The sequence below is a fragment of the Pipistrellus kuhlii genome, unplaced genomic scaffold (assembly GCF_014108245.1).
Source record: "Pipistrellus kuhlii isolate mPipKuh1 unplaced genomic scaffold, mPipKuh1.p scaffold_m20_p_2, whole genome shotgun sequence".
In the NCBI taxonomy this organism is placed as follows: Eukaryota; Metazoa; Chordata; class Mammalia; order Chiroptera; family Vespertilionidae; genus Pipistrellus; species Pipistrellus kuhlii.
The window spans coordinates 100928997-100953502 of NW_023425515.1; the positions used below are offsets into that span (position 1 = coordinate 100928997).

The 24506-nt window shown below is 43.4% G+C and overlaps 1 protein-coding gene across 6 annotated transcripts in view; it reads left to right on the forward strand.

The window, feature by feature from the left end:
* Positions 1-22601, forward strand: part of GK5 (glycerol kinase 5) — a 183041-nt gene extending 160440 nt beyond the window's left edge. For 4 of the 6 annotated variants that reach the window (XM_045584136.1, XM_045584134.1, XM_045584139.1 and 1 more), the window contains 6 exons: positions 886-932; positions 1593-1629; positions 1842-1945; positions 3478-3537; positions 4101-4234; positions 22276-22601. In XM_045584136.1, the coding sequence (XP_045440092.1) occupies positions 886-932; positions 1593-1629; positions 1842-1945; positions 3478-3537; positions 4101-4234; positions 22276-22424 (531 nt within the window). In that variant the 3' untranslated portion in view covers positions 22425-22601. The remainder of the gene's footprint in view (positions 1-885; positions 933-1592; positions 1630-1841; positions 1946-3477; positions 3538-4100; positions 4235-22275) is intronic. The other 2 variants (XM_045584135.1, XM_036445571.2) reach the window with 1 other exon arrangement.
* Positions 22602-24506: the final 1905 nt, after the last annotated feature.

Sequence of the window (24506 nt, forward strand, 5' to 3'; positions counted from 1 at the left end):
CTTGGCCAGGTCATGCTATCCTCGTTGATGGTTGGTTCTGGGAGGCCCATTTAGTAGCAGTGGTAGTGACATATTTGAGGTATTACTGGGGGCTGTCTGCCCTGACCAGGTATGAGCAGGACCTGAAAAGGACCTTCCCAGTGTTTTTTCTGCCATATCATCCCAGGAGAATTGGACTAGCTAATTCAGGGATATTGTAACCTAACAAGGAATTTTTAGGCTTTGGTGGAATTTATTACCCCTCAAATTGGCTTATTAGTTACAGTAAATTATGTTCATAGTTACTTGTACACAAGAGATTTCAAGCAATTGATATCTGAATTCTATGTGGTAGATTAGAAGAAATAATTTTTATGCAGAGAAACCCCATAGCATCCTAGGAACTAAAGGAATGGGCAGAGTCTGGCCTGTCTTGTAGACCAACTTCACTGTATAAATCAACTTTTACTGAGCGAATCATCAGAAGATATTATGAACTTGAAAATTATCAAGATAAATTCACAATAGGAGGCAAATTATAGCTACAGTAAAGATAAGATATAATGTAGAATTTCTTCAGTTAAGTAATTAGGAAAAGTATTATTTGTTCATTGATAGGATGTGTATCAATGAGCAGATGTGGAGGGCCACACACAAGAGTTTCCATAAACACACATACATACCTGTGATTATAAATTGTGACACCTGATGTAATGGGGAGTTAGAGGCTTCCACAGAAACATATCAGTGAGAACTGGTCTAGTCTCTGGGGTCAGGAACTTTCCCAGAGGAAGCTGAGCCAAGTTTCAGAATGGTAAGTAGGACTGACCAGAAGGGGGCGGTAGAAAGTTTTCCAAGTAAAGAGATGATATGTGAGTGCTTGAAACAAGCAGGTTTTTTTTCTAGGGACCATCAGTTCCTGACAGCACTGACATGTCCCATCATGACCTTATGTAAGTGTGCCGAATTCCTCTGTCTATTTCCCCGTGAGATTGCAGGCCTGGCAGGAATCTATTTTCTGTCCCAGAATTGTCTTGCATTTCAAAGATGAATACAAATTTCATTCGATTAATACTTCCAACTTAAGATTTTGACTCTTTAAAAAGAAATTTGAGTAATCCTCACCCAAGGTTATATTTATTCATTTTGGAAAGAGGGGAATAGGGAGAGAGGTCTATCAGTTGCCTCTGGGGATCAAACCTGCAACTTAGGTATGTGTCCTGATGGGAAATGAAACCCACAACCTTTTGGTACATAGGATGACACTCCAACTGAGGCACACCAACCAGGGCAAGATTTTGACTCTTGAAAGACAGATGTTAGGCTGGGTCATTTCTTATATTAGAGAACAAGACTATAAGCTAAGAAATTGAATACTAGATTGAGTGGTGACATATTGGGTGTAAGTTATGACACTGAAAAACACATTTTTTTGCATTGTTATTCTTTATCTTGAGTCTAACTTATGTCTTCAAAAAGCTTCTTTATTCAGTGAACAACTTTATGTGTAAAAACCCTACACATAAAGCTGGAGAGAAGGGGGTACAGGATTATTTTTCATTGTCTTCATTAATAAAGCTGGGCTGTTAATAATTGGTCACTCTGTACTGCAGTGCCTTTTCTTGGTTGGATCTCAAACAGAAGGCCCAGGTAAGTCCCATGTCAGTTCTCAAACTTGCTCAAGCCCTGTTAAAATGTTATGGTAATATTTAACATAATTTTGGGCTGTCATTTATTTTAAAGCTACTTAACTATAATAGGGATTTTTTCCAATGTGTTCATTTTTATTGAATAATATGTCTTTCAATATATAGATGTGACTTAGAACAATAAAAATATATTCTTACTATCTCTTACTTTAGGCTCCATTAAATGACCCCTGTGCATGTGCCTCTTTTATGGGTTTGAAGCCTTCCACTAGTAAATACCATCTTGTACGAGCAATATTGGAGTCCATAGCTTTCAGGTACCAAAACCTGCTCTAAATTCCTTTCTCCCCACATGATATTTCTGTTTTCTTTTATTAGTTTCTACATAACTAGAAATTTCTTAATTTTAATCAAGGGTTTATACCTTTAGTTTAATTCATGGTACATATGACATAGTCTATTATTACTGTTAATTTCATATAATTTCTTATTTTTTCATATTAAATAGTACTGGTACCACTTAGATTTGATATCTGAAAAATTCAGTGATTTTAAAAAATATCCAATTTCCTAAGCATAAGAGATTTAAAATTTGGACTTTCAAAGGTTTTTGTATTCATGAAGGAGAATTTTAATATGCTTCTGTGATTCTCAAATATTGAATTATCAAAATTATTTTATGTATATTTTCCTGTGTTTTTTGTTATGAGGCAGGTGTAGCTTATTAAAATTAAAAATGTGGCTATCGTGAATATGGAAAATTCAAATGTTTAAAATAAAATTTCCAGTGATTATAAAATAGAGTGCATGAAATTTGTGCACTTGGGGTGGAGTCCCTCAGCCTGGCCTGTGTCCTCTTGCAGTCTGGGAGCCCTCAAGGGATGTCCAACTGCCAGGTTAGGTCCACTCACAGGGAGCAAGCCTAAGCCAGCAAACGGACATCCCCAGCACTGCTGTGGAGGTGGGAGAGGCTCCTGCCACCACCGCTATACTCACCAACTGTGAGCCCAGCTTCTGGCTGAGTGCACTGACCACCAGGGAGCATTTGCCCCTGGTGGTCAGTGTGCATCATAGAGACCGATCATTCTGCTGTCAGGCCAAAAACAGCTCTCTGACATCCCCAAGGGTCTCAGATTGCGAGAGAGTGCAGACCTGGCTGAGGGACCCCACCAGTGCACTATTGGGACTGTGAAGGGACACAGGAGTTAGCCAGCCAGGGAGGGACCGTAGGAGGCAGGTCTGGCCCATCTTGTTCAGTCCCAATTGACTGGACCCCAGCAGCAAACTAGCCTACTGTTGGGAGCATCTGCCCCTTGGTGGTCAGTTCATGTCATAGCGACTGGTCAGCTGGTAGACTGTCTCCCCCCCTGGTAGTCAGTGCATGTCATAGCAATTGGTTGAGCGGCCTTAGCATATCATTAGCATATTACACTTTGATTGGTTGACTGGCAGACTAGACACTTAGCATATTAGGTTTTATTATGTAGTATTAGTTTTATATTTGATTAATTCTATTAGATATAATTTATGGCATGCCATCTTAATAGCTATCTATTAAATGAATGCTCGATTTGTATTTTTATTTGTAGGAACAGTTATAGATAAAATTCAATTTGAAAATAAATTGTGCTCTTTCATATGGAGGTGAGAAGTACAAGCCCTGAGCCTCTTGTTTATTTGAACATCTGTTACCCACTTCTGGTTAGCAGAATATATTTCTTTAATGCCTTTTTGCATATTTTTTATATATCATGTAAATAAAACTATAGTTTTTATTTTTATAGATTAGAAAAATGGAGAATTATATGATTTCCTTTTCTCTAAATAGTTACCTTATTTTTTTAACTAGAAACAAACAATTATATGAGGTAATGCAGAAAGAGATCCATATTCCTGTGACAAATATCCGGTATGTATTCTTTGTTTCTAACAGATGTAATTAGAAATTGGAAGGAAGTCGTAGCTACCATGAATATTTCCATCATTAGGATTATTGAGTATTTCAACAAGAACTTAAACCTAGGTCCTTTGCAACAAAATTCTTGATCATAGGGATTTGACAAGGAATGAAAAATCGATTTAGGATTTATTGAGAATATAACAAACTTTGGAATTTGGGAAGATCTTAGCACCCATATTATAAAAATCTTTAAGTCTCTTTTGGGCATGTGGCTATCCTTTTTGCATAGAAGCATCAAATTTTCTTTGCTAGAATGTCCAAATGAATTTGTATGTTGGCTCAGTTCACTTGCCTGTTTTGAACAAATAGAGCAGGTGGAAGAACTGATAGTAGGAATAAGGGAAAGTATTTCAAGATTACCTAGTAAGGTCCTGTATCTGCAGGTCAATGCTAAGTGATATAATTTTGGAATTAAAAAGTAAAATCAAGGATCTAAAAAATATGACTCTTTTTAAAAATGGTGTTAATGCTTTTGTTAATGTACTTTATCTGAAATATCTTACTCCCCACAGGGCAGATGGAGGAGTTTGTAAGAACAGTTTTGTCATGCAGATGACTTCAGACCTGATTAATGAGAAAATAGACAGACCTGTTCACCTGGATATGTCGTGCCTCGGTGCAGCTTCTCTAGCTGGCCTTGCTGTTGGTATGAATTTTATAAAAATGAGAGTCATCTTGCAAACTATTTCTTATAGATAGCATTTCTCCTCCCAAACTGTAAAATTATAAAGAGGGTCCAGAAAACCTAGGTGTCCACTAAGCTCTACAAGCATATGTACATCACTCACAAAACACTCCCGTGGCCTCCTCGGGTGGGTCTGTCCTTACTTCACTCCTTGAGTCCTAAGTATGAGGCAAGGACAATTAATTCTCAACTGCTTAGCAAGGTAGGGGCTCTGGGCAGGCTTCCTGAGCAGATAGGCTTGTCTTTGGCATTAAAATAACTCCATTCTTGTATTTATTGAACATTTGTTCAGCACCTTGTTACATGGCAATCACTACTGGGAATAAAGAGTTTAAATGTCATAGCCCTGCTGTGGGAGAGCAGTCAGACAAGTTAACTGATTATTAAATTTGGTATAAAAAAAAAAGCGCAAACAGTTGTAGTATTAAGCAAACAGTGTGGCCTTCCCAGAGGTGGCAACATAGAGCTCAGTTTTGAAATGCACAGATAGCCTGGTGAGGAAGAGGGTCAGAACTAAGCTAGCTGTCTAACAGAGAATGCAGCTCCTGCAGAGTTACTGAAACCAAAATGTGGGATGTTGAGACCAAGTGTGTTGTCTCACAAAAAAGAAGAATGACGTGAAGGACAAAAACAATTAGCAGAACTGAAGTTTATTGGGAAAAGGCAGTCCTGGAAAAGGTGTAGCTGGGGTTTCAGGAGCAGCCCAGTGTCCAGAGCTTTCTTTCATGTTATAGTCAGTAGTAGTTCAACATCCAAGCTAATTAAAGCCTATCAGTCCATGTGTGGAGACCCACATAGCCATAAGCCTCTACAACAAAAACGCCAGCTATTGTATGCTGCGTCGGGGAAGAGAGAAAGAGGAAGCTCGAGCATGCTCTTTTTTGTATATATGCTTGTTAGTTCCTGATTGGTTATGCTGCCTGTCTTAGTAATATCTTAAAGTTCATGCCTCTCTTTTTTTTTTTTTTTTTAATATATTTTATTGATTTTGTACCTAGAGGAAGGGAGAGAGAAAGAGTTAGAAACATCGATGAGAGAGTCATCGATCAGCTGCCTCTTGCACACCCCCCACTGGGGATATGCCCGCAACCAAGGTACATGCCCTTGACCGGAATCGAACCCGGGTCCCTTTAGTCCCCAAGCCGACGCTCTGTCCATTGAGCCAAACCGGTCTCAGCATCATGCCTCTCTTACATACCTTTCCTTCTCCGCCCAATTGGGGTATCTTAGTAATTCTTCCTAGTTGAGTTTTCTTTCCCTTCCTATGATCCTTCCCCTATCTACCTCACTTTCTTCAGTCTTCATTTCTCATTCTGATTTGGAGACTCCAACTGCTATTGGAAATGGGGGCAATGACCACTCTAGCAACTTACAACTGAAGAGGGACGTAGCAAGGAGTATTGGAGCTCCATTGGAGGCAGATGATCTAAGGGACTGTGGAAAATAGAAAGATGTCATTCAGAGTTTCATTTCCATGACCATCTGTAGTTTGATGGATCCTAGGCAAGAGAGGATGCATAGTTAGACAACTGAGTATACAAGAGCCAAACAATAATGCTAGGAACAGGTAGCATACCATGGATTTGAGCCTAAATTTTAGGAGATTGAGAATGCAATGTTTTCTCCCTTAACTATATAGTCTGTTTAAGAATATCTTGTTTTCTAAGATCTATTTTAAAAGGATTATTGACATGTAGGAAGGCCCATTATATGATCTGGAACCATGTGATCCAGTGAATCTAGTGACCTTTGTATATTTGATCTACAGGTGGTTAAATTGACATAAATTCTGAGCTAAGGCCTGACCAAACAAATGGAGGCTGTCTCTAAAGCCCTGGGGTAAAACTGTTCAATTTGATCATGGGGGACCCCACTGGCATTTACTAAGAAGTACTTGTCTCTGGGCTGTTGAGTTGTATCTAGGACTGACTGATTCTCTGATCCTGAGAGTATCTGATTTGAAAGAAGCATTACATTCTTCCATGATAAATTAAAGGTTTATGTCTGTCCCTGGAAAACACATATGTACTTATCAGGGTTATTTGAAAACTTTCCTAAATACATATATATATATATATATATATATATACACACACACACATACACACACACACACACACACATACATATATATATACATATATATAATATCTTATTGATTTTTACAAAGAGGAAGGGAGAGGGACAGAGAGCTAGAAACATCGATGAGAAACATCGACCAGCTGCCTCTTGCACACCCCCTACCGGGCATGTGCCCGCAACCAAGGTACATGCTCTTGACTGGAATGGAACCTGGGACCTTTCAGTCTTCAGGCCAATGCTCTATCCACTGAGCCAAACATCTTAATTTGTCTTATGTCCTGTAGGAAAAACGATACCTGGACTCAGATGGGTCTGTACTCTCCCCCTGCTACTGCCTGTAGAGGGCAAAGGGTAACCAGCGGCCTGGGTGGCCAAGTCCCCTCAGGTATAGGCAGGTCTTGTTCTTCCAGGGGTCCTGGATAAGGAAGACAAGATGGCTCAGGAGTTTTTAGTGGGCCACTCAGCCCCGTCACCTTCTTAGTGGTTTTTGACTCTTATACCGCTTTGGGTCAATGTTTCCAGGCATCAGGGGTCAATTTTATATTGTTACACAATTTTTTATTATTTCTTATGGCAAAGAAAGCCTGAACATATGGTACCTCAGACACTTCCCTTCCTTCCTACAGAAAATATTTCATTGTATGATGGTAATAATCCCCTTTGAGGACCATTCCTCTCCATCTTCCAAGATTATATTGAGGCCATACTTAAGTATGCTTTCTCTTCAGGGTTTGTGAATCAAATGAATCCCAGTTCCTCAAAATGCAATCTAGGAGTGTGCTTACCTTGATGGCAGTTGAGTTCCCCATCTGAAAAGAAAAAATGAACGAAGAAGCTACCAGTGCCATCTTGTTAGGGCCCTCGAAGGATGTCTCCCGTGTAGGGCAAGAAAGACTACTTGTTAATGCACACAAATAGCTGGTCTTCCTGGCTAGATATGCTCACAGGGAAGATCCTGATTTAACCTCCTACTACTGGTGCTCGCATGTGTATGACCATATGCAAGTATCTGTCGGGCAGTCACACTTTACCGGTGAGATTTCTTGTGCTGCCTGTGTGATTTCCCTTAATGGAAAAGGGAATAAATCCTGGTCTGATTTGTAGAGTGGCCTACGTGGTTCAAATATTTCTTTAGGGCAAATTGGGCCTATTGAAATGATCTAAAGAAAAGTTCCTTAAAATTTAAACCTTTGGAAGGTTTTCAAGATTATTTGACCAAAAGAAGTGACGTTTTTCCTCAGAACCAAGAAATCCTTGCTCTCTGTCAGAGGGACAGTGAGGCCTGGGCATGGAAGGAAGTAGTTATGGTGTCTAGAGGCTATATTCTATGAGCTGAGTAAGGCTTATAACCTAGTTGAGACAAACTAAACAACAAGAATTATGACAAATGATTCAGTGGGAGAAAAAGTGTTTTAGTACTCAATGATTCCAAGTCAAAAGATGGGAGAAAATTAAACGTTAGTTTGAGGAGTTGTAGCTAAACATCCAAGAATACTAAACAAATTTAGAATTCAGTTCAATTCATAGTTGAAAAATAAAACTTTGAAACAATTAACTGGTCTGTTCCCAATTGTGTACTATAGTTTGTTGAGACACAATTGTTCTCTCTAAAATCACCCTCATTTTTATTAAAGACCAAATTAAGTCTAGTTGTAATTTGGCCTGATTATTTGCATGAATACAATAAGAATACCAATTGACTATATAGGCTCTTTTAAAATTTGCTTTGCTGGAATTTCATGATTGAGGGTTTGTTTGTGGTTTTTTTTTTGTTTGTTTGTTTGTTTGTTTTTTTGTGTGTGTGTGTGTGTTTTCCATGATTGATCTTTAATGAGCCCTTTATGGCTCCTAGTTGCCATCAGGCTTGCCTGTAGACTTGGGTGAATTCCCCAAGTTTTTGAGGTTCCCAAAATGCCTTGAGGTTCCTATCTTGACATCTTTCAGGAAAGTAACGTTCATTTATTACCTGGAAAGACTGCCATGAACCACATGACCAAGCAGGGTACCAGGCTTTTCTTAAAGGCACTCACATTGGCTTCAAGTTTTTTCTGGTGACATCCAGAGTCCAAGCATGTTTCTCTCAGACATGACACTCCAGTCAAAGTCTTGGTCAATAAAATGGCAGTTGGAAAGTTGTCTTATTGAATTCATGCAAAGAAATGCACTGCCATGATTTACTCATTAAGAATTGCCAAATTCTGGAGGGAGAATGTAGGGAGAAAAATAAATAATTTACTAAATTGCTTTAAGAAAAGAAACAAGTTTACTTCAGTCTGAAAAACAAAAAGATTGAGAATCAGCAATACTTTCAAAAGTTATAAAAACTGTAATTATTTTCTGTTCATTCAGTCCCATATTAATGTTTTTGCTTCTCCTGATTTTTCCTGCCAGTACTTCTATAAATCTAGATCACACATGTCAAACACAAGGCCCTCGGGCCAAATCCGGCCTGCCAGGCCTTGCGATGTGGCCCGCACCGCGCTGTCATCACTGCACTCCGCTGCGTTCCATCACAATGACGCGAGGTGATATAGGAGGCTTGTGATCTCACCGGCCGCCTCGCCGGCTGCCATACTTGCTATCTATTACGCATGCGCATAGATAATAAGTCACGCGAGATTCAGGAGGCGTGACCTATAGTCCGGCATCCGATGTGGTTGTGCGGGTGGCAGAGCAGAGGAGAGAGTGAGTGTGCGGGCATAAAAAATACACAGCAGAAGCTGCCAGTTCCTGGCATAAAGTGCAGGCATAAAAATCGCAACAGAATCTGCTATCTGTACCCAGCCAGGCATTTATTGACTGACTTTTTTTTTCTCCACTCCATCTGCCAAATCAAGCTATCCCTGTGCAGTTTTCAACTTTTTCCTTCTAACGCAGATTTCCAATAAACTACATCTTTTACTGCCAATATTGATCCCAAAATGTCCAGGAAAAGAAAAGTTGATGGTGAAGGCAGACAATTTAATGAAAAATGGGAAAATGAATACATGTTTGTGCTTAGAGAGGGCAAACCAGTGTGTATATTGTGTTATGAGACAGTGTCGGTGATGAAAGAGTACAATATACGTCGTCATTTTGACACCAAACATAATGTTAAGTATGGCAAATATACTTTGGAAGAAAAGCATAAAATTGTTAAAGAACTAAAAGGCAAACTACAATCACAGCAGCAAATGTTTACAAAGGCTACAGCGAAAAATGATGCTGCAGTGAAAGCAAGCTTTATAGTGGCTGAAGAAATTGCCCGTACTTCAAGGTGTTTTTCAGAGGGTGCCTTTTTGAAGCAATGCATGCTAAAAGTGTGTGAGCAAGTATGCCCAGAGCAGATACAGAGTTTTCAAAATGTCAGTTTGTCAAGAAACACCATTGCAGATAGAGTTCAAGAACTCTCAGGAAGAGAGGATCCAAGATGGCTGCTCGGGTAGACACCTAACCGCAGCAGCTCACAACAATTTCAATGGAATACAACTAAAATGTAGAGTGGACATTGCCCAGACCTACAGGTGGTCGACTGACTGAAAACTCTACAATAGGAAGGTGGGAGAAAGCCAGAGGGAAAGTCAGAGGAGCTGAAAAAAGAGCCTAAGGTACGGAGACATGCTGCGCGCTCGCACGTTCGCGCGCACCGAGAGGTCGCAGCCGGAGAGGAGGAGAGGGCTGGGTGCTGCCTGGCATTCCCTAGCAGGAAGGAAATGAAACCCCCAGCCTGGGCTGAACCCCCGAACTGGCAGCGCTGAGCCCCATTATGGGCCAGATTCTGGGGACCCAGGCTCCGGCAGGGGGAGACGGGGCTGGGAGGCTGAATCCCAGGGGAAAAACGAAAGGCGGGGGCCCCCGGAGTCGCGCGCTTTGTGCGCAGAGGACTGAATGTAGACTCTGATGCTGGATTACCCTAGCCGGAAGGAACAAAGCCTCCGGCGGCGCTGAGCCTCAGAACGGAGCGCCCCGAACTCCCGGTCTGGGCCAGTCCCTGGGGACCCAGGCCCGGGCACGGGGAGACGGGGCTGTGAGGCAAAATCCCGGGGACGGCGCGAAAGGCGGGGTCCCCCGGAGTCGCGCGCTTTGTGCGCAGAGGACTGAATGTTGACTCTGATGCTGGATTACCCTAGCCAGAAGAAACAAAGCCTCCGGCGGCGCTGAGCCTCAGACCGGACCGCCCCGAACTCCCGGTCTGGGCCAGTCCCTGGGGACCCAGGCTGGGCAGGGGGAGACGGGGCTGTGAGGTGGAGTCCTGGGAGCGCGGCGAAAGGCCGAGCCCCCGGAGTCGCGCACACTGCGCGCAGAGGACAGTCTGTTGACTCTGATCCTGGACTCCCCTAGCGGGAGAGAGAAAGAAAGCTCCAGACTGGAGGATCGTGACGAGGAGCAGGAGCCCCCGCTGGACACCTGCCAGCCGGGTGCCAGCAAGGAGCCAGGCGCCGGGGCCTCCAGGCGGGGGGGTGCCCCTGAGCCTTCGACCGCTGAGCACAGGCAACAGAGCCAAGGACCGGGGATGCTTCCTGGGCGGCGCCAACCCCAGCGACAGGCTGAAGCAGCGCAGGAGCCCGCGGAGAACAAAGGGGTGCCACAGGCCAACCTGCTGAGATTCCAGGACGGGAAGGAAGAAACAATAGAAGTTCTCAATGTGAAGAAATCAAGTGAGAGCAAATGATAGTAAAATTACTTAAGAAAGAATGCAAAGTATATCTTGAAAAATCAAAGACTAAGTCAGAACTCAACTCACCAGCCAACATTGCAACATAAATGCGTTTTTTAAAAAAAAGAAAGTAAGAAAGAAAGAAAAAGGGACAGAATGTTGGAACAGCGGCGACCAGGCCTAGAGTGGCCAGGCACAAGGCAGTGGCAGCCGGGCCCAGAGCAGCAGTGGCCAGGCCCCAGAGCAGCAGCAGCCAGAACCAGAGCATCAACGGCCAGCACTGGAGCAGCCAGACCTGGGGCAGGGGCAGCCAGGCTTGAGGCAGAGGCGGCCAAGCCCAGGGTGGCCAGTCCAGGAACACCCAGACCCGGAGTGGCCGGGCCCGAAGAAGCCGGGCCCAGAGCAGCCGGATTGGGAGCAGCCAGGCCCAGAACAGCAGAAGCCAAGCCCAAAGCATCCAGCCCAGGTGCGGCCAGGCTCGGAGCAGCCGGGCCTGGGGCAACTGGGTCCAGAGCAGCCGGGTCTGGTGCGGCCAGGCCCGGAGCAGTGGCTGCCAGGCTGGGAGCGGCCAGGCCCGGAGCAACCGGGCCTGGTGCGGCCAGGCCCGGAGCAGCGGCTGACAGGCTGGGAGCAGCCAGGCCCGGAGTGGCCGGGCCCGGAGCAACCGGGCCCAGAGCAGCCGGGTCGGGTGTGGCCAGGCCTGTAGCAGTAACAGCCAAGTCCAGAGCAACTAGGTCGGGAGTGGCAGTGACCAGACCCGGAGCAGCGACTGCCAGGCTGGGAGCGGCCAGGCCCGGAGCAGCCGGGTCTGGTGCGGCCAGGCCCGGAGCAGTGTCTGCCAGGCTGGGAGTGGCCAGGCTCGGAGCAGCGGCTGCCAGGCTGGGAGCGGCCAGGCCCGGAGCAGCCGGGTCTGGTGCGGCCAGGCCAGGAGCAGCGGCTGACAGGCTGGGAGCAGCCAGGCCCGGAGTGGCCGGGCCCGGAGCAACCGGGCCCAGAGCAGCCGGGTCGGGTGTGGCCAGGTCTGTAGCAGCAACAGCCAAGTCCAGAGCAACTAGGTCGGGAGTGGCAGTGACCAGACCCGGAGCAGCAACTGCCAGGCTGGGAGCAGCCAGGCCCGGAGCAGCCGGGTCTGGTGCAGCCAGGCCCGGAGCAGTGGCTGCCAGGCTGGGAGTGGCCAGGCTCGGAGCAGCGGCTGACAGGCTGGGAGCAGCCAGGCCCGGAACGGCCGGGCCCGGAGCAACCGGGCCCAGAGCAGCCGGGTCGGGTGTGGCCAGGCCTGTAGCAGTAACAGCCAAGTCCAGAGCAACTAGGTGGGGAGTGGCAGTGACCAGACCCGGAGCAGCGACTGCCAGGCTGGGAGCGGCCAGGCCCGGAGCAGCCGGGTTTGGTGCGGCCAGGCCCGGAGCAGTGTTTGCCAGGCTGGGAGTGGCCAGGCTCGGAGCAGCGGCTGCCAGGCTGGGAGCGGCCAGGCCCGGAGCAGCCGGGTCTGGTGCGGCCAGGCCAGGAGCAGCGGCTGACAGGCTGGGAGCAGCCAGGCCCGGAGTGGCCGGGCCCGGAGCAACCGGGCCCAGAGCAGCCGGGTCGGGTGTGGCCAGGTCTGTAGCAGCAACAGCCAAGTCCAGAGCAACTAGGTCGGGAGTGGCAGTGACCAGACCCGGAGCAGCAACTGCCAGGCTGGGAGCGGCCAGGCCCGGAGCAGCCGGGTCTGGTGCGGCCAGGCCAGGAGCAGCGGCTGACAGGCTGGGAGCAGCCAGGCCCGGAGTGGCCGGGCCCGGAGCAACCGGGCCCAGAGCAGCCAGGTCGGGTGTGGCCAGGTCTGTAGCAGCAACAGCCAAGTCCAGAGCAACTAGGTCGGGAGTGGCAGTGACCAGACCCGGAGCAGCAACTGCCAGGCTGGGAGCGGCCAGGCCCGGAGCAGCCGGGTCTGGTGCGGCCAGGCCCAGAGCAGCGGCTGCCAGGCTGGGAGCGGCCAGGCCCAGAGCAGCCGGGTCTGGTGCGGCCAGGCCAGGAGCAGCAGCTGACAGGCTGGGAGCAGCCAGGACCGGAGTGGCCGGGCCCGGAGCAACCGGGCCCAGAGCAGCTGGGTCAGGTGTGGCCAGGCCTGTAGCAACAACAGTCAGGTCCAGAGCAACTAGGTCAGGAGCGGCAGTGAACAGACCCGGAGCAGCGACTGCCATGCTGGGAGCGGCCAGGCCCAGAACAGCCGGGTCTGGTGTGGCCAGGCCCGGAGCAGAGGCTGCCAGGCTGGGAGCGGCCAGGCCCAGAGCAGCCGGGTCTGGTGCGGCCAGGCCAGGAGCAGCAGCTGACAGGCTGGGAGCAGCCAGGCCTGGAGTGGCCGGGCCCGGAGCAACCGGGCCCAGAGCAGCTGGGTCGGGTGTGGCCAGGTCTGTAGCAGCAACAGCCAAGTCCAGAGCAACTAGGTGGGGAGTGGCAGTGACCAGACCCAGAGCAGCAACTGCCAGGCTGGGAGTGGCCAGGCCTGGAACAGCCGGGTCTGGTGTGGCCAGGCCCAGAGCAGTGGCTGCCAGACTGGGAGCGGCCAGGCTTGGAGCAGCGGCTGCCAGGCTGGGAGCGGCCAGGCCCGGAGCAGCCGGGTCCGGTGCGGCCAGGCCCGGAGAAGCGGCTGTCAGGCTTGGGAGCAGCCAGGCCCGGAGCGGCCGGGCCCGGAGCAATTGGGCCCAGAGCAGCCGAGTCGGGTGTGGCCAGGCCTGTAGCAGCAACAGCCAAGTCCAGAGCAACTGGGTCAGGAGCGGCAGTGACCAGACACGGAGCAGCTGGTTGTGGAACAAACCAGAGCAACAGAGGCCAGGCCCGGAGCAGCCTGGCCCAAAACAGCTCGCTCCTCACCTGTCCCTGCCCCACGGCTGCCTCTCAGACATGGCTGGAAACTTTTGCGGGAACTTGAGGGTCTGCTGAATCAAGTGATGAAGGCTTAGATCTGGATGTGTTGAGTTAGTATAGTCCTGGGGTGTTGATCTGTGAGTGCCTTGGGTGGGGCCTGGATGAGGCTGGTTGTCCTATTAGGAAATGTCTTTTGTGTGAAGTGTATCATTGGGCATGTGGAGGTATTATTGATATGAGAAAATGCTAAGTAACAGATTTGCTATCTGAAAAGGGATTTACTATCGGGGAAAGGGAGGGAGGAAGAGACAGAACATAATCTGTGCACCAATGGATGAGGATGAGGGGGCAGAGGGTGGGGTGGGAACCTGGTGGAGGGGGGAAGAAACGAGGAACCTGTGTAATAATATGAACAATAAAGATTGATTTAAAAAAAAATAAATAAATAAATAAATAAATAAATAAAAAAAAAAAAAAAAAAAGAACTCTCAGGAAATCTATCATCACAGCTGGCTGAACAGGCATGCAGTTATCTCGCTTTTTCACTTGCTATCGATGAAAGCACAGACAACACTGATTCAGCGCAGCTGTCCATCTTTATACGTGCTACGAAGACCGACCTCTCTGTCACTGAGGAACTTTTGGATGTAGCTGCCATGCCTGGGACGACGACTGGTAGAGATATATTTGAGGCTGTGGAGAAATCTATAAATAATTTTAAATTACCCTGGGAAAAGTTGGTGGGGCTAACTACCGATGGCGCACCTTCAATGTGCGGAGAAAAGAAAGGCTTGGTTGGACTAATGAAGGAAAGAATGCAAAAAAGTCACTGCCACACACCCTTGATTACTTATCATTGCATTATCCACCAAGAGGCTATGTGTGGAAAAGTTCTGGACATGAATGACATAATGACCACAGTCATTAAAACTATTAACTTTATACGGGCACGTGGCCTGAATCATCGCCAGTTCCAGCAGTTTTTACAGGAGGTGGGTGCAGAGCATGGAGACGTGCCATACCACACAGAAGTAAGATGGCTGAGCAAGAGCGCAGTCCTCAAAAGATTTTTTGAGCTCAGAGAACAAATTGCTCTTTTCATGGAAAGTAAAGGAAAGCCCTTGCCTGAACTGTCGGATCCCGCCTGGCTATGTGATTTTGCTATGATGTGTGACATATGCGAGCATCTCGCCCAACTGAATCTGAAGCTGCAGGGACGCAAACAAGTCATCACGAAGATGTCTGACATGATCACAGCATTCCAGCGTAAACTTCAACTATGGAAGTCCCAACTGGAACAGGACAATCTTGCCCACTTTCCCGTTTGTTTGAGTATCTCAACCACTATTTCGGTACTTTTCCTTGCAGTCGGCTGGCTACCAAAGTTAGCCGTTTACTAAGTGAATTTGAGCGGCGCTTCTCTGACTTTAGAACACAGCACTCAGGCTTTGACATCTTTGCCAATCCTTTTACAGTTGATGTCAACAAAGTGCCCCATCACCTTCAGATGGAGATAATCGAGCTTCAGTCTGACAGTGGCCTGAAATCAAGGTTTCAGGATGTTGAAATTGAGGACTTCTACCCTCTACTGCCCCCTGACTCAATGCCAGAGCTCCGACTTCATGCTGCCCGTATTCTATCTATGTTCGGGAGCACCTATCTTTGTGAACAGATGTTTTCAATAATGAATCTGAACAAAAACAAGCACAGATCACGCATTACCGATGACAACCTCCATGCTGTTTTGCGGGTTGCTACAGCCCAAGAAATAAAACCGAACATTGACTCATTGATCCGGGGAAAACGGTGTCAGACATCTAGCCAGAAAACAAAACAATGAGCATTTTAGGTACATTCCAATATTACTGTTTTGCTTGATACCAATATTACTGTTTTGCTTGATAGCATGTGAGTTGGTTAACAGCACTGTTAAGGAAAAGATTGTTCCACTCATTTTAAATTCACATTTCTGGTTAACATTGTCAGTTTATGACTGTTCAGTAAACCATTCGGCCCACGATTTAGGCTGGATTTTAGATTTTGGCTCCTTCTCTGATTGAGTTCAACACCCTTAATCTAGATACTCTGTAGAATTTGAATTCATTTTTTCTAAGCCCATGGCAGGATGAATAAAGTGAGTCTCTCCAAACTCTCCTCCTGCATTGTTTGATTGTTCGGTGACTCTGTAACAGCATTATACTCAAATACATAACCATGTCATTTTAAATTTCTTCTTATCATTTAGAGATAGTCACTGTTTTGTTAAAATGCATTTAGAAAAATGTTTCATCTTTTCAGATCATTCCCTTCAAACTGGACGAGAGTTTGGAGAGACTCACTTTATTCATCCTGCCATGGGCTTAGAAAAAATGAATTCAAATTCTAAGCAAGGCTACAAGCAGAACTTCCCTTTTTATTAAAGAGCCAGCCCTATGTGCACTTAGTGGTTATCTCAATGCTGGCCTTGAAAATAATACAGTTCTATCCAATTAAAAAAATGCACCTGGCATGGCACTGAGATTATGGGCTTATCTAGTCTCTGGCCTACGAGGTCATACAGTTAAATTTATCTTCGTCACCATTCAAACAGGTTAAAGCAGACTAGAAAGCAACATTTTATCTAAGAAAAATAGAAAATTCCACCAAACAGCAGTTTTTACAAAATAGGGGTTTTCCTTCTCAATGTAACTGACATGGAATCTTGTCCTTTCTGCAAAATACAATATTCTAGAATAGCAATTAGAGTTATAAGTGAAGGTGTAATATAGTTATTGTTTCTTTGACAAAGCTTTCCATCACTAATTGGATTTCTGCTATCTCCTTATTTAGATTTTATTTAAGCTATTTATCTTCTGACTGGGGAATAATAATATAAACCAGTGGTCTGCAAACTCATTAGTCAACAGAGCCAAATATCAACAGTACAACGATTGAAATTTCTTTTGAGAGCCAAATTTTTAAAACTTAAACTTCTGCTAACGCCACTTCTTCAAAATAGACTCGCCCAGGCCATGGTATTTTGTGGAAGAGCCAAACTCAAGTGGCCAAACAGCACATGTGGCTCTCGAGCCACATTTGCCAACCATGGGTGTGTTATGCCCAGACTTCGTGATCCCCAAGGACCACCAGGGAGCCGAGTCCGATGCAATAAACAAAAGAGCCTGTACCATGCTAGCAATGGGCTCCTCCCACTCATGCCGGCAGCATGGCGGAAGAGAGCGAATTTCTCCCAGTGCAGGGGTTTTGAGGGCTAGGGATAACTCCGCCCTACGGGGCGGAGTTGGGAGCTCATCCTCGCCCCGCCCTGCCCTTTCAGGTGTAAACCACTTACTTTTTAAGTGTCTTTGGTTCAAGGAAGATAGTATATACTATTCTAGGCTGTTCCCAATTTGGATCCTCGTCTCCCTATATAAATTAATTTATATGCGAGACCTTGACTGTATTGTGAAAAGTCAGTTTATACAAGCAATTAAAGCATTGCACCTCTACTGAAAAAGCAAAGCAAGTAAACATATACATCTGGGTTATGAAGTATAGATGGGCCCAGCCAATCCGAAGAGGATGCTGGGTGGGGTCTGAGGCATCATAAAGCTTCCTGTCCATATATCTTAAATTTACTTTTCTGAATATTCTGTTATAGATTATTTAAGGTCCCTGTTATAGATTATTTAACAAAGTATGTGGCCTTCCCAGAAATCATGAGAAGTAACTGGCAACTTCATTTTGCTAAGCCTTGAGATTGCTAGCTTCTTTGCTTAGGGAGTGAAACCACCACCTTTTTTTTCTTTCTTTCCTTTCCCCACTCCCTTTCTGCATTCTTTTGTTAGGGAGATTTTTTAACTATCTGCTCTTGTGTCCTAGGCTGGGGAAGATAATGGCTTGATAGTTATAAGATGGCTATAATTGCCCACATTGTTTGGCCTTTGTTTTAACTTCCAGTTTTAGTTTTCCCATTCTGCTTGACCTGATGTGTTGGCCCCTGTTATTTATATAACTTCCTTTTAATACTTTCCTTCCAGACTTTCTATAACTTTCACAAACTTTCATACAACTTCAGGAATAACTAGTTTCAAAATGCATCTCTATTCCTCATGCCTTCTATTTCCAAAACCATACAATTTTCAATTAATAACTCTTAGAAGCCTCATTTTTCAATAACCAAAACAAGCAAACAGCTAGTATTCCTTAGATTGACCCTTATGAACATATTTTAAATACACTTAGTTTCAAGACACTTTCAACAAAGCACAAGACATTATATAAATAGGTCCAAATTCACTTTACAGTCTTTTATCAATAAAGACAAAGCGAGTGATCTAGCAATCAAAGCTGAAATTGTAACATCTTACAAAGGACACCTCAAAAAAACTTGAATTATGGAGTCATTTATTAATGGCCTGTGGCATAAGAGGGACTAAAGCTTCAAATCTCACAGCCTCGAACAGCTTGCCAGGCCTGGTTTATGTTGGCAGAAAATCACAAAAGTATTGATTACATCTTTGGGTCTGGAATGCGGAACCAGTTTCTCAAAAAGCATTTTCACAGAAGGAGGATCTGAGCAACTTAGTTATCTATGAATCACTGAATCATTATCATTATATGGGCAATTTAGAATAATTGTGCTATCCAGATTCTGGGATCACTGAGTCAACAGGAATGCACTATCTGTAGCTACTAAAACAATTTAGGATAATTAATCTGTCCTGGGTCCCAGAAGAATGTGCTTCGATGACCAGTGAGATCACAATCAATGGGATATTCAAACCATCATCAATGGGGTATTGGGATAACATACATAAATTCATAAAATCAAAGTAACTTTCTATTGTTTTTGTAAACAAATAAGTACAGAACCTAAATAGCAGTTTCTACTACCATACTAAAGTGGGAAGGCCCTGCATGACTCCACATTGCTTCATGTGTGCATGAACACCATCTTGCAGGTGGTGGGGTGCCCAGTGTTACTTCCCCATCCATTACTGATCCATCCTGCTCATAAAAGGACCAAAATCCTGTCCCCCGAGGACATAAGGCATGCCAGATAATGCTCAGGCCCTATGAGAGCTCAGGCGAGGCAGCCCCAACTTCCTATTCCCTGACAGGATATGGAACTTACCTGTAAAAGATGAAATAGAGAGGGGCTGGAGATTGGGATGCCAGGACACAGGTTTTATTGAAGAGAAGAGTACCACTGCTGGCTGCTTCCAGAGAGAGAGAATGTTATAGAGCGAGGGTTGGGGTACAAGCACTTTTTAAGGGGAGGATAGGGGACTGGGCTTAGGGGGTGTGCAAGAGGCAGCTGATCGATGACACTCTCTCATCGATGTTTCTAGCTCTCTATCCCTCTCTCTTCCTCTCTGTACAAAATCAATAAAAATATATTAGAAAGTTAGTGGAAGGACTAATTTGAAGGGTAAAGAATGGAAGTGCAGAGAGCATTAGGAGCTCTTTATGAAATACTCCCTTGGTACACTGGGAGTGTTTTAATGTGTTCCTGTATGGAAGGGAGGAATATTTGTGCAGAGCAGAATATTTCAGTTAAAATTTAGGCTAAGACTTAACATAGTAAAATTACAAATTCAAAAAGCCTGAAATCTTGGTAAATTCAACTTCAACTTTATTCTACTAAAAATCTGTTAACTTTGAATAAAATTATCACACTTTCATTTGTTCATTGACTAATATTTGATTAATTCAAATTTAAGAAAAAAACTTTCCCCTTAGTCATTCCCATTTACAATTTAAAGTTTTTTGTATATGTTAACCCTTAAAAATTTAATATATCAATAGTTTATTTTTTAAAATAATTCTCTGTATCAAAAGGCGAAAATGCAAGTTGTCCCCTTTACCAGGACTTTGACCAGGGGGCAAGGCCAGAAGTTCCTTCCCCAGCCAATTCTGCTCCAATGAGCCCTTTCCACTCCAATCGAGATCATTGCCAGCCAGCCAACTTCCTGCATCCCCTCCTCCCAGCCGGCCCAGCCTTATTGGACCCAGCCATGCATGAATTTATGTACCAGGCCTCTAGTCCTCCTATCTAATAAAAGGGTAATATGCAAATCAACCATCACTCTATCACAAAGATGGCAGTGCCCAGTCCTCTCAGCCCTGCCAGAGTTTCTCAGTCCGGGAGGTGGCTGCTGAGAGTGGGCAGCATGAACAGCCTGGCGGAATGCTTTGCTTTGTCGCCCCAGCAACAAGGCAAGCATTCCGCCTGGCCATGGATGCACTTCTGGGTTGCAGAGAGCCTCTGGGCAGTGAGCACAGAGTGGTCATGCCCTGCAGAAAGCTACTGGTGCACCGATTTGTGTGCAGGGCTATATACCGTATTTTTTGGACCATAAGACGCTCCGGACCATAAGAAGCTCCGGACCATAAGACGCACCAGTTTTTAGAGAAGGGAAATGAAGAAAAAAAGATTCTGAAACAAATAGTGTCCTAAAATATTTTATGTGCATTAAAACCCAACATCACAATCATAAACACATGTAATCAACCCTGTAAAGTAAACAGCAGCATTTAGAACCATTTTAGAGCCGGGCAAGCACACAGAGACCACACAGAGCCGGGCAAGTAAAAAAACTTTTTTTTTAAAGTATATGTGTAGGCTATATTTGGACCATAAGACACAGGGACTTTTTCCCCCCACTTCTGGGGGAAAAAAAGTGCGCCTTTGGTCCGAAAAATACGGTGTGTATATATATATATGTATATATATGTGTGTGTGTGTGTGTGTGTGTGTGTGTGTGTGTGTGTGTGTATATATATATATATATATATATATATATATATATATATATATATATATATATATATGGCTACTGTGCGAAGTGCCCCCTCGGGTGTTTGACCAGGAGACCGGGAATTCGATCCTTTGCTATGACAGAAAGCACCAAGTGGCCCTGATCACTGCCAGGCCTAGGGACCCTACCTGTACACAAATTTTGTGCACCAGGCCTCTAGTTTCACATAACTGAGCAAACTTAGACCTATAATAAGAAAAATCTAAAGTACTTAACTCTTGCAAATTGAATAAGTAAATTCTCATAAAATTCTAATATAAGAAAAAGTATGTCAGCTTACCTTGAACATTTAAAATACTTTAAATAACAAATGTGCAGATTATTCATACACATAACACAGTGGCTTGAGTTTCATCTGCTTCATTATATCTGTTTTTAATTTCAAACCTTTTCAGTGCAGGGTACTGCACTCTGTAGAGAAATAGTTTCACTTTCTGAGAATAGCTGAGATTTCTGGTCCAAAGGTTTCTCTTTCGGACATTTGAGACTGAAGGCTATGCACATCCTCTCTGTTTTCAAAACTCACTCAGAGTCATGGATCTATTCCATGCATAGTTAATAAAATAATTTTAGAAATATGTATGCCTTGGTCTAAATAATAAATTCTGGAAAATGAATTTTAAGAACATATTTATTTTTATGACTAGATTCATCTAACTGTATTATACTAATTAAAACTGTTTAGTCTTTTAGAAACTTCTATCAATTAATACCTTTAAATATAGAGAGTCTAAAATGTTAACTTTGTAAATAGAAAGTTTGTGACTTAACAGAAAGTTTTAGAAGGAAGAATTTTGTGTCAGTTTTATTGGTAGGAGAAAATGTACTTCACAAGACTTGTCAATTAAATATTTCAGAGTAAGTGATGTGTGCCAAGTTTACTACCAAGACCTCTGCCATTTCAGACCACTTATGCTCATAGTTGCTGCTTATTTAAAAAACAATGTGTGCCAGAACTCCAACATTGTCTTAAATAGGAATTTAAGTAACTTGTATGAAATGCAATAGTTTGAAAAGGAAGTATTTATTCTAGTAAATCCCATTTTTAAATTTTGTGCATATATCTAGGACAGGGTTCGGAACATATAAGGCCCTGGAAATCTTTGATCTGGCCTTGCTAAGCACCTGCAAGTGTGATTAAAAATTCAACAAATCTGGGAGTTTTTTTTTATAGCAACATAAGTTTATATTAAGTGAATTATATTAAGCGAGTGATGTTATAAATACCTGAATGCCCTTGGCAGAAAAAAGGATCCCCACCTCTGTTCTAAGGAGTTATTTCTCCCCTCAAGATACATTCTTAATTTATCTTTTTTTTTAATCTATAAGAAGAAAATATGCTATTTCTTATTTTTTTTCTAAACAAATCATGAAACTAAATGATGATGACAAGGAATGGTTGTTCTAGAAGCAACTTTAGTGCTCTGCCATGTGCACATAAAGTCAAAAGACTTTTAAATCCTGCTGTATTCATTCCCTGGGACAGTCAATCCAACAAAATTCAAAAGCAACAAAATACTTTGGATTATGTTTTAAAATAATAATTGTTTACCTTTGCACCAATTCATATAAGTTTGTGTATAAACTTTATGGACTCATTATTTGCTTTAAAATGTGAGAATAATTTTTTTTATTTATAGGGTTTTGGACTGACAAGGAGGAACTAAAGAAACTGAGACAAAGTGAAACAGTTTTCAAGCCGCAGAAGAAATGGCAGGAATATGAAATGAGTATGGAAAACTGGGTGAAGGCAGTGAAACGCTCCATGAATTGGTATAACAAGACATAGCACCAAACAGAATGGCTGAAACAGCAGATGGCTGCATGTGACATGCAGATGAGACAAGCTCAGGAATGCCAATACAATGGGGACTGAGAGGAGATTTAATGAGCTTCACAACTGGAGAGAAAAAAACACTGATTTTTTTTTTTTTTAAACAACAATAAACTGAATTTTTAAAACCTCCATTTTTTTTTTTTTTTTTTTTTTTTTTTTTTTTTTTTTTTTTTATCCAAACCTTGGAAAGATTCTAAGGCAGCAGTACCTCAAAACTTTCTATCTTCTGTTTTGTAGCAAAATCCCAAAGGACATTAATCATTAGAAATTATATTTTGACAGTTATAAGTCTTCCTTTTTAAAATACTAGGTCTATGGTGCATATGAACATAATTTTTTACTATTCAAATAATAGTTCTAGATTAAGATCATTCACATTTTGTTTCAAAATTATATGAAAAGTATTCTATATATAAAAAAGAATAACTGAAGAATTGTGGAATTTTGAAACATTAATATTTTTTTAAAACCATAATTATTCAGTGTTGTATCCAGATACAAGCTCTATGTGTTTATCTCGGATAAGCTTTTTAGTCAGTTTTTCCTTTATTGAGTTTAAAGTCACTGCCTAATTTTTCCTTGTTTAATATCCGAGCATTATTTATATATTAAAAATACTGAAACTTAGGGAATTGATTTCTATAGAACAAGAAAATACTATATTTTTCTTCTTAAATAGTATTTCTTTCAAAAATTTCTGGCTAAAGTATAACCTCCCCTTTAAGAAAACAAAACAATATGTAGGTAGTAAGTATAAATCTTGTCTTTGGTTTTTGTTTTTAATCTTTCTTAGTTGTTGAGAAGTCTGCATAAATGTCATTTGTTTTTAAGTGCATAATTAACAAAGCTTAATTTGAAGAAAGTGCCCTAATTTACCAGTGATATAATAATGGTTTTCATTGAGTATTTTACTTGTCCAATTATCTTTTTAATTTTGGTCTGTCTTTCCTCTCTGAGACATGCAGGGGTAGCGGCAAAAGTCAGAGATGCACTGAGAAAAGCAAGACAGTTAGTTCTCTGTTCTCCAGCTTTCTTGATAGAACAATAGAAGGGCGAGAGTTGTGAGTAGCTTTAGACCAGGAGTAAAATTGCTTTTAGGCAATTGATCACCTTCCTTCTCTCAGATGATTTGACCCTCCTTACTTTTGGGCTAGGTTCCTGTTAGATTGGCGGCAGTGATGAGATTCACTTCCATATTGGTTGGCTTCATCACATAAAGTCCTATGACTAGCTGTTTAATAATAATGTAATTGTAGAAGTGACTGTTACAGGAAATTTTGGTGTTTTTTGTTTGTTTGTTTGTTTGTTTGTTTTGTATGACCTAAGAAAAACACCACTCCCCCAAAGAAAACCACACAAACAAGATGTTGGAGAAAGTTCAACTAGGTTGGTTGAATTGTGCTTTAATGTGTCGGTTCACTACTAAAAACAATTTTCCAATTTTACCTGTATTTTCCTGAATGAAGTGATATATTGTCAATTAGAAAAATTTTAATTACACTTGACATACAATATTATATTAGTTTCAGATGTACAGCATAGTAATAAAACATTTATATTCATTACAAAGTGATCACATCCATTAATCTAGTACCCACCTGGCACCATCCATCATATATATATATATATATATATATATATATATATATATATATATATATATATATATATATAAAGATGTAATATGCAAATTGTCTGGGACACTGTAATGTCACAACCGCTCAGGAGGAGGATGCTCGTGCAGGTGGGCAGGAGGAGACTGTGTGCATGGTGAGGCAAGCCATGGACAGCACAGGTGTGCCAGCTGCCATTGTGCGGGGAGGCCCAGAGAGAATAAGTCCTGTCAGCTGCAGTGTGCTGGCAGTCCCACCTGTGCATGTGAGCTGCAGAGGAAACACCTTTTCTGACCGCTCATTGGCTAAGCTCCCAGTACACTACTCACTATGTTCTTGGTAACTTGGGTAGTAAAAATCCAAGAAGGTAATCTAGGGTTTTTCCACCACACTACTGGAGGAAAAAATGAAGGTCTGCTGC